Raw genomic sequence first — 10,045 nt, forward strand, 5'->3', positions numbered from 1 at the left:
GCCGAGCGTCTCGTTCCAGGAAGCTCCCCGTTTCCTTCTCCGCGGGGCCCCGGTGACAAGTTTCTCCGATGCGGCCCGACTTGTTCGCCCTCGCGCTGGCCCGCGCGTAAACAGGCTCCCACCCGCTCATTAAACCCGCCAGACAGAAACTTCCCGGGCCGCCCGCGCTGCGCTTCCCACGCCGCCCCCAGGGCCTGGGGCGCGGGGCCCGACTGGGGGCCGGGGGCGGTGGTCGCCAAGGACCCCCGGACCCCGGGTGCGCGCTGCGCGGTGGGGCGGGACTGCCGTTCGGTTCTCGGTTCCTTTTCCTCTCGCTCGCTTGCACCTGGTGTGGAGGAGGGCGCCTTTGTTGATGTGCCAAAGTCGATCAAGCTGGGCTGAAATGGCCGAGAATTTCTGCCCCCGTCGCTAAAGGAAACCAAAGGGACACTCCCGGCCGGTGGTGACATTATGGCTGCTCTTCGGTGCAGAAAGCTCCGAGGGCTGCCGTTGCTTTCAAATCAAGGTGGCACGTGCATTCTGCAACAGCTTGGCTTAATAAGAAAAGCAGGGGCGGGGGGTGGGGGACCATCTAACCTTAGCTTGTGTTGATGGGCAATGAAAAAATGATCATGAAATCTGCGATTGTCCAGGAAACCACCCTGCCCCCGAGTTCCTAATTTCTCCGTGTGGTCATCTGTCCGGTCTTTGCTCCGTCAGAGAGCTGGCCATTAAAACCAAACAAGAAGCCGAACGTAGCATTTACTGTAATTAACCACCCGTGTGTCACAATGTGATCGTGTTCACATTAACGTGATTGGTAATTCCCAACTGGGAAGTTGGGACAAAACTCCTTAATTGGCAGAGAGAGCCTGGCCATCGTCAGACGCTTGATTTGCTCCCATTTTTAGATTTCTGAGATTTTAGATTTGAAGGAGGTATGATTGCCATTTCGAGAGCCAAGTTCGTTGGCTCTGAATAAAGAGAGGCCGTTTTTTTTTCCAGAGGGCCAAGTTCATTGATCTTACTCTCAAGTTACTGTCAGAGAGGAAATCGCCGTTGTTTGGTAAACAAGAAGCTGGCTGTCTTGTTTTATTTTTAGCTGGTTGGGTTTTTGAAGGTCTGAGAGGAAGTTCTTTATGAACACACACACCTTTTTCTTGTTTTTCTGACAAGCCGGATTTTGGGTCTGCTTGTCTTCAGAGTGATCTCCCGAGGGAGGTAAGAATTAGGTTCTGTGCGTGGTTCATATTTCATTAGCTTGTCCAGCCTCGGGGGACCAAACCCTGGTAGAGGAGCACTCCGGATGCCCTGTTCTCAGAAAAGGGCCACGGGGGCTCCCGATGCCTGCTCACACGGTCCTGACAGGCCGAGGCTGCTTCCCCCTGCGTGGCTGCCTCTTGTCAACGCAGACACAGTGCGGAGGTGTGGTACAGCGCCGTGGCCCTCGGCACTGAGGTCCCCACCAGGACTCCTGAGTCCTGTGGAATAGCGTCCAGATTAGCTTTCTCCACAGGGCGCATTATGTCTGTGAGGTCAGCACTCGGAGGGGCCTGTGTAGGAAGGGCAGTCAGGCTGCTTGTGTGTATTTCATGGTGTGTGAATGTGTCTGTGTGTGTGAGAGAGCAATAGACTGTAGTACTTCGGGGGGAGGGGAGGGACAACTCTCATTGTGATTGAGTCGATGCAGACTCAGAGGGACCCCGGAGGACAGGGTGGAACCGTTCCTGTGGGCTTCTGAGACTAACTCTTGGTAGTACTCGGGGAAGTATCCTTAAAAGTGGTCTGTGCTGTCCTTCCCTGTGGCCATCCGCCATTCCCTTTGGTGATAAAAATCCCTTTTAAAAGTGGAGACGACACTTCTTTTGCTTTTTCCTTTTCTGTGGTACTGCCTGTCTTTGGAAGGAGCCAGCCCTGTGACTTGGTGGGTCATGTGCTGGACTGCCACCCTCCAGATCAGCAGTTTGAACCCACCAGCAGCTCCTCAAGAGAAAGGTGAGGCTTTCTGCTCCCGTCAAGATTTAAAGTCTCAAAAATCAACGGGACGTGCTACCCGGCCCTATAGGGTCCCTAGGAGTTGCCGTCGACTCAATGGAAGGGAGTGGTTCTGGGGAGGTCAAGGGTCATGGTGGCACAGTGGGTTGAGCTTCGTTGGGCTGCTCACAGAAAGGTTGGCAGTTAAGTTGGCCAGGTTCACTCCCCGGAGAAAGGTCTGACTGTCGGCTTACATAAGGGGCAGTTGTCTGCCCGACAGGGTCACTATGAGTCTGAATTGATTTGATGGCAGTGGGTACCTGTATTGGGGGTGTGCACGGATGGTGCTGTGCCACTGCCGAGATGAGGCATAGCATGGAGAACTCTTGGCAGACAAGTAGACCTGCATTCCACCTGCATGTCTACGGCAGGATCTTTCCCGACGGTCCCTGATTCAGTGGTTTCCTCATTTCTGTAAAAATCCCTCCTAGGGCTGGGGCAGGGAACATCTGGCTACGGGCCATGTAAGGCCCAGCAAATCATACGACCAGCTAACATCACACACCTCACCGAGAGAAGCAGTGCCAGCCATCACATTGGAGTGAGTTCCTTAAAGGTTTGACCCAGGGGAGAGGGAAAAATGAGGAGCTGATACCAAGGGCTCAGGTAGAAAGAAAATGTTTTGAAAATGATGATGGCAACATATGTTCACATGTGCTTGACACAATGGATGGATGTATGGATTGTGCTAAGAGCTGTAAGAGCCCCCAATAAAATGATTTTTAAAATAAGTTTGACCCAATATAGCAGGCTAGTTTCTAAAAGGATAATTTTGTATGGCCCGAGAATCACGTTATAAATATCCAAAACACCCTTGGCTGGGGCTGGGGACGGGGAGGTTCCCTGCCTCTGTCCTAGGACACTTTTAAGGTCTAAGGGCATCCTGAATCAGGGCCTCCCTGGAGGTGTCCTCACCTTGATGATGAGAACCAGTGAGTATGTGCCCTTACTTGGTAAGAATTAAGGTAGTAGGGGGCGAGGAGCCTTGCTGGTGTCATGGTTAAGTGCTCAGCTACTAACGGGAAACTCAGCAGTTCAAACCCACTAACTGCTCTGATGGCGGATCAGGAGGCTGTCGGCTCCCATAAAGAGGACGACTGGGAAATCCAATGGGGTAGGGTAGTTCTACTCTGTGCTATCGGATCGCGACATGCCCACTGGACAGCAGCTGGCTTGGTTTCGTTTGGCGAGGAGAATTAATGCTGTCGGTGGATCAAGGTGGCTTCCGCCGTCATTCAAATAGGGAAGGGCCTTTGATTTGGCTTAAGCTGCTGATACAGGCTTTTTTTTTTAATTAATAAATCATTTTATTGGGGCCTCTTACAGCTATTATAACAGTCCTTACCTCAGTTGTATCAAACACATTTGTACATATGTTGCCATCATCATTTTCAAAACATTTTCTTTCTGCTTGAGCCCTTGGTATCAGTTCCTCTTTTTACCCTCCCTCCCTCACTCCTCCCACCCTTGTGGACCCCTGGCAAATTATAAATTATTGTAATTTTCATATCTTACACCATCCACTGTCGCCGTTTGCCCACATTTCTCTTGTTCATGGGAGGGGGTGTGTAATACTACTTCGGTCATTATAGTTGGTTCGCCATTCTCCCCCCTCCCCCACCTTCTCCCTACCCTCATGGTATAGCTACTCCCATTACTGTTCCTGAGGGGTTTATCTGTCCTGGATTCCGTGTGTTGAGAGGGCTTATCTGTACCAGTGTACATGCTCCTGATTTGTAAGGTAGAACTGGGATCATGATAGTTGGGGGTGGGGGGATGGGGGAGAAAGCATTAAAGAACCAGAGGAATGTTGTGTGTTCCGTAGGTGCTATACTGCACCCTGGCTGTCTCATTCCTTCCTGTGACCCTTCTGTGAGGGAATGTCCAATGTCTACAGTTGGGCTTTGGGTCTCCAGTCCAGCCCCCATCATTTGCATAGATATATTTGTGTGTTTTGGGTCTTCTGATACCTGATCCTGTCAACACCTTGTGATCACACGGACTGGTGTGCTTCTTCCATGTGGGCTTTGTCGCTTCCCTGCTAGATGGCCGCTTATTTAACTTCAGTCCTTTAAGACCCCAGAGACAACATCTTTTGATAGCGGGGCCTCATCTGCTTTCCTCGCCACCTTTGCTTATGTACCCATGCTGGGTTATTAGAACAAAGTGTTCTTGCATTGAGAGAACACTCGTGAAGAGACCCAATGCCTGTCTGCTACCTTAATACATGTACATAGACCTGTATCTCTGTCGTTATATATTAACATATTTACATACGTGCATGCCTATAAATATACCTCTATAACTGTCTTTTGCTTCCAACTTCTGTCGTCTGTTTCTTTTTACTTTCCTCCTCTCCCACTATTGCCAGGAGAAACCAGCTCCTAGCACAATCACTATGGGTTCGGTAGGCGCAATTGTACAGCGATAATAAGTAAAGATTATAACAAAGTTATAGAGAGCATTAGAGATAAAAGAGATATATAGAAATAAATGGAGTCAGACACATTTTACGATAGCATTGCTCACCTCAGCCCCACTTGGTGGTCCACATGGAGGGAGAGACAGAAACTTTAATGCTTCCCAAGCTTTTATCTCTCGGGACGTGCAAGCCCCCTAATTACAGGTGAAGACATACGTCACAGGAAGGGGTTGCACTATAGGTTATACAGTAAAGAGAGGGGGTGGTCTAGGGACATACACGCAATAGGAAGAGGAGGGGTTGGGGGTATACATGTGACAAGATGGGCAGATCCTAGATTTAGGATGGCAGATTAACTTTGACCTGTTCCTGGGTCTCCATAGGAACCATTATCAGTAGAGTGCAAACCCCTCCTATAGGAACCAAGCTAATGGTCCCAAGCTTCAGAGAGAAGTAGTCCATTGTCTCCAGCAGCAGGGAGCAGGCCCAGTGCAGTCTGGCAACTGATCACCCTCAGGGTGGGGAATGCCTGTGCATCTGACCTCCTCCCACACACTATCAAGTTCAACTTCATTCAACTCTCAATACTTTCTCTCAGCTACATTGCACTTGATCAACCCCCCTCAGGCATTCTACGCTCTCCTCACCATTGGTTTTAGATCTCTTATTGTCCCCTTGTCCCTGGGTTTGTTGCTGATAGAGGCTTTGGATGAAGCTGGAGGAAGGGCCCACGAGCCGAGGCACTTGGCGACCTGTAGAAGTTCTAGGTGTCCCTAAGGAGCCCTGGTGCTGTAGTGGTTACGGGCTGGGCTACTAACTGCAAGATCAGCTGTTCAAAACCACCAGTCACTCCTTGGGAGAAAGCGTGCTTTCTACTCCTGTCCTGTAGGGTTGCTTGTGAGTAGGTAGCACTGACTCGATAGTAGTGAGTTGGAGGTGTTCCCTAGAGTCTCCAGAAAACCGCGCAGTTCCGATTTCCGACCACAGCCCCAGGAGAGCTATTCTGATCTATGATCCTCTAGAACGGTGGGATGATGCTTTTCTTTAAACCAGTATTTGTGGTGATGTCACAGCCGCCATCCCCAAACTGGACCAACCCAAACCCCCTGCCGCCAAGTCGATTCCAGCGCCTGGCAGCCCTACAGGACAGACTGCAACTGCCCCCAGAGGGTTTCCAAGTCCGTATCTTTACAGAAGCCGGCGGGCACGTTGTGTTCCTGGTGAAGCCGCTCGTGGGTTCGAACCAGCCCAGTGCAGAGCAGAGACACTTTGTACCAGAGCTCCTTCACTACGGAGACCAGAGTGCCAGGGGTCTTCCAAAACTTTGTAGAACTTTTTTTTTTCTTTTTTTTGGCTGGGGGTGGGGTGGGGGGAGTTCCAGGAGGTGGGGTCTCACAGCCTGATGAGCAGCAGGGTCTGAGTTTCTCCCAGACAAAGTAAAGACAGAGTCAGGAGAGGAAGACCATGTCCACCCACATTGGCCTCAGGGGTCAGTCTTACTGCTTTGATCAGGCTTTCCTTCCACAGAACAAACCTACTGGTTGCCGCTGAGTCAGTGCTGACCGATAGCCACCTTACAGGACAGGCTAGAACTGCCCCCAATGCTATTAAAAGACAACAGAACATTTCCCCGAACTTTAAGAAGCCCTCTCGTATATGTGCCTGCCACATAGTAGGTGCTGAGCCAGTACTCAGCAGACCTTTCTAGCTCCCTGCTCCCCAAAAAGGTCGCTCTAAGTGTGAGCACTCTTTATGCTCTGCCACTGGAACGGGCACCGCTCTTTGAAGACTCAGCAGAGAAGAGGCTTGGAAGTCCCAGACAGGAATTCTGCGCTCTCCTTCTCTTTCCTCCGCCTCCTGGGGCTTCCGCCGCCGCCTCCTGGAAGATTCTGGGTTGTGGTTGGGTGTCCAGGAGTCAATGTGACCCCAGACGACAGAGGACTGCCCTGTGGAGTTGTCTGGGCTATGTCTTTGCAGAAGCTGACAACAGGTCTCCTGCCCTGGGGAGATACTGGGTGGGTTTGAACCCTTGACGGTATGGTAAGTAGCTGAGCATAAACCTCAGATAGAGTCCGAAAGCCTCCTGTCAGTTCAGGACCAGGGAAGAGGCCACCAGCACCTCGGACATGGAATGCCTGTGTAAACCCACCTGGGGCTGCTGGGAGGTGGGGTGTGGGGCAGTTTCTCGGCACAGCTGCCTTCCGTTTATAGCTCCACCTCCAGGTCAGTGCCGCAGTCACCCGCAGCCTCGGGGGCCAGAGCTTTGAAAAGGAACATTTATTGACACTCGGGCGTTCTCGGCCACAGCTGCTGCTGGGACAGGCAGAACGTGGATGAGCGGCCCCGGACTTGTTTGAAATAGTCTAGTAGCCTCATTAAAAAGTAAACCAACAGCTCTTCCTGTAGTGGCCTCAGCTGGTCTGCCAAAATGGTTTGCTACTTACTTGACCCAGAAACCCCCACCAGATCATGCAAATTGAGAGGGTCATCTTCAGTGCCCATTCAAAGCACACCTGTGAAACGGCGCAGGCCATCAAGTATCTGGAAGCTGCCCCTTGGCAGAAGCAGTGGGGGCTGCTCCACCCTTTCAGTGGCAGACCAGGTATGCGCGCCCAGGCCAAACAGTGGGGTGGGACGCAGGGTCTGGGGCCCAAAAAGAGTGCTGAATTTTTGCCGCATGTGCTTACAGTGGCAGAAAGTCATGCTGAATGTAAGGGCTTAGATGTGGAGCCTCTGGTCACTGAGCACATGCAGGTGAAAGAAGCCCCTCAGGTGCGTCACCGGACTCAGCTCGTGGTTGGAACGACCCTCCCCCGGTCACACTGAAATATCCGTACTGGGAAGGAACAAATTGTTCCTAAACCCGAGGGGAGGCCGTGGCAGTTACATAACCTCCTGTCAACTTTTGAAGCGGTGGAGGCTAGACTGTCAATCAGGTCACAGCTTGATGTACTCATTTGGAGGTGCTTTGGAGATAAAATGCTCACTGGAGGCCAGACCTACTCTCCCTGTGAGACATTCTTGTTGACAAGCCACATGGAGCTGCGCTGACGGAACCAGAGCGCTGGAGCTGGAGGAGCCACGTGAAGACCCCTCCCAGTGCTAAGGGGCTTCCACCGCCACTGGATCCACAAGACTTTCCACCCACTGGCCTGTGATCTTCCTGCATTCGGTGTCATTGCATGTGTTGCATGAGTCTGAAAGGAATTTATGGACTGGTATCAGACATATAGATTAACATCGGACTTATGGAGTTGATCTGGACTGGGCTGGGATGTTTTCTTAATGTACAATTACTCTTTGATATAAACCTCTTTCGTATATACATGAGTGGCCATGAATCTGTTTCTCCAGTCAACCCAGACTAGCACAGAGGCTGCACACAGAAAAAGATGTCCCAGAAGAACCAATTAAACTTAAACGCTTGGGGGGGGAAAGGGAACCACCAGGAGACAGTGTGTGTTGTTTAAGCCAGTGTGTCCCCACATAGAAGGCACTCACGGCCCAATGGTTAAGCGCTCGGCTCTAACTGAAAAGTCAGCACCCCCAACCCCATTCCTGGGAGGGAGACGGGGTCGGTAAAAATGCAGCCTGGAAACTCGACGGGGCAGTCCGACTTGGCCCCCATGGTCCTTGTGAGTCACAACTGACTAGGCGGCAGTCCCCTCCCTCAGTTCCTACTATTTCAACATGGAATCCCTGAAGAAGTGCTCCTCCTCTTCCTCAGCCTTTGAATGCCTCACTTATAAGTGGATGCTGTGGGCGGGCTGTGCGCCCCACCCCCACCCACCACCCACCCCGCCGTCCCGCCTCGGGCTCAGGAGGACCTATGGACTGAGCCAGTGCTGCACAGCAGCCAGGGGGACACACATACCTACCGGGGGAGGAGCGGGGACATGGGGTGGTAGGGCTTTTGTGGTGGAAATGTTCACAAGACCACAAAACGTGGATGAATTCAATCATTTCCACACATGTATGGCTGTGACATTGACGGCATCCTTCAAGTTGTGCCCCCATGCAATATGCAGACTTTGCAAAAAGCATCATTTCCCCAAAGAATTCCACCACCAGGAAGGCAAACCCGTGCCCTCCAAGCAAACGCTCGTCCCTGGTTTCTGGATCCCTTTGCAGCTGGCTTGTCTCGCTCAGTGGGACCTCACCCCCCACCCCCAAGCTAAGCAGCAGGTCATACGTTGTTTCTCCACCCGCTGGGACCAGACATTTAAGTTGACTCCGCCTCCTGGCCACTGTGAACCGTGCCACCAGGAACGTCGGGGTACAGGTTTCTGGTTGCACCCCGCCTTCACTGCGGGCCGTTTCCCGGGCTGAGTTGGAGCCCTGGTGGTGTACTGGTTACAGTCTGGGCTTCAGTCTGTGGTGTGCATTTCCAAACCCCCAGCAGCTCACGGGAGCGGGCCTTTCTACTGTACACAGTGACTGTCTCAGAAACCCGTGGCGGCGGCAGGAGCCACTAATGAGTTAGCATTGACTCGATGCAGTGAGTTGGGTTGTGGGTTTTTCTGGTTTGAATTTGCTGCAGCCGCCTGTGGCAATTGGTGTTCACCTTTGGGAGAAGCCCTCAAACGTTTCCCACAGGGGCTGCACCATGGGACACTCCGCCAGCAATGGGTGAGAGTGCCAGTTTGCCCCCGGCCTCACAGCACCTATCATTCCCCGCTTCGCCATGCTCGCCCACACCCTAGGAGTGGGCCATCTCTCGGCTGTTCCATTTGTGACTTTCTGCTGGCTGATGCACTCTGGTGGCGAAGTGGTTGTGCACTGCGCTGGTAACCACAAGGTCAGTACTTCGAAAGCACCAGCCACTCGGCCAGAGAAAGACGAGGCTGTCTGTGCCCGTAAAGGGCTGCCGTCCCAGAAGCCCACAGGGCAGTTCTGCCTGTCTGTAGAGGGTCGCTGTGAGCTGGAATCAACACGGTGGCAGTGAGTTTGGTGCGGGTTTAGGATGGCTAACGAAGTTAGCTCAGCCCACTGACCCGGCATTAGCTGGCAAACCTACCAGTTGCTCCACGGCGCAGCTCCAAAGGCGAGGCAGCCTTCTTCTGGAAAGACTGACAGCCTCAGAAGTGCGGCGGCAGTTCCACTCGACCCTCCAGGGTCACCATGACTTGGAGTTACTCTGTGGCCGTGGAAAGGAGCAATGCTTCTCGGCCTTCTGAACCGCCTCTGCGGTGAACTAGCTGTGCACGTCCTTGGCCTTTGCTTTGATTGCGTTGGCCTTTTGCTGCTGTTTAGTTTCAGAAGTGTTTTATTTGCTTTCCATAGGAGACCTATCGTGGCTCTGTGCTTTTGAAACCAGTCGCTGCTCTGCAGGAGAGAACCTGCTGAGTTGGACTCTGGTCCTTTTAAGCAGCTCCCCAGCCAGCTTCCTCTCTTGGCCCTGCCATAGCCCACAGGAAGAGCTTGGCTGGCGTACTGGTTACATATTGGGCTGCTTAACCGACAGAGTCCATAGTTCAAAACTACCAGCTGCTCCGCAGCAGAAAGAAAGATGAGGCTTTCTACTCCCATAAAGAGTTACAGTCTTCATACAACCTTCCTCTAGTTCTTTAATGTCCCGTCCCCCCCATTACCATGACCTCAGGTTTTTTT

General features: G+C 52.2%; 1 protein-coding gene across 1 annotated transcript in view; it reads left to right on the forward strand.

Annotated features, from left to right (window-relative positions):
* Positions 1-68: 68 nt before the first annotated feature.
* Positions 69-10,045, forward strand: part of HIP1R (huntingtin interacting protein 1 related) — a 30,808-nt gene continuing 20,831 nt past the window's right edge. The window contains 2 exon segments of the mRNA XM_045296722.1: positions 69-106; positions 192-256. Of these exon segments, the coding sequence (XP_045152657.1) occupies positions 69-106; positions 192-256 (103 nt within the window).

The sequence above is a fragment of the Echinops telfairi genome, unplaced genomic scaffold, assembly GCF_000313985.2.
Source record: "Echinops telfairi isolate 266 unplaced genomic scaffold, ASM31398v2 ScPeMD7_7412;HRSCAF=8450, whole genome shotgun sequence".
Lineage (NCBI taxonomy): Eukaryota > Metazoa > Chordata > Mammalia > Afrosoricida > Tenrecidae > Echinops > Echinops telfairi.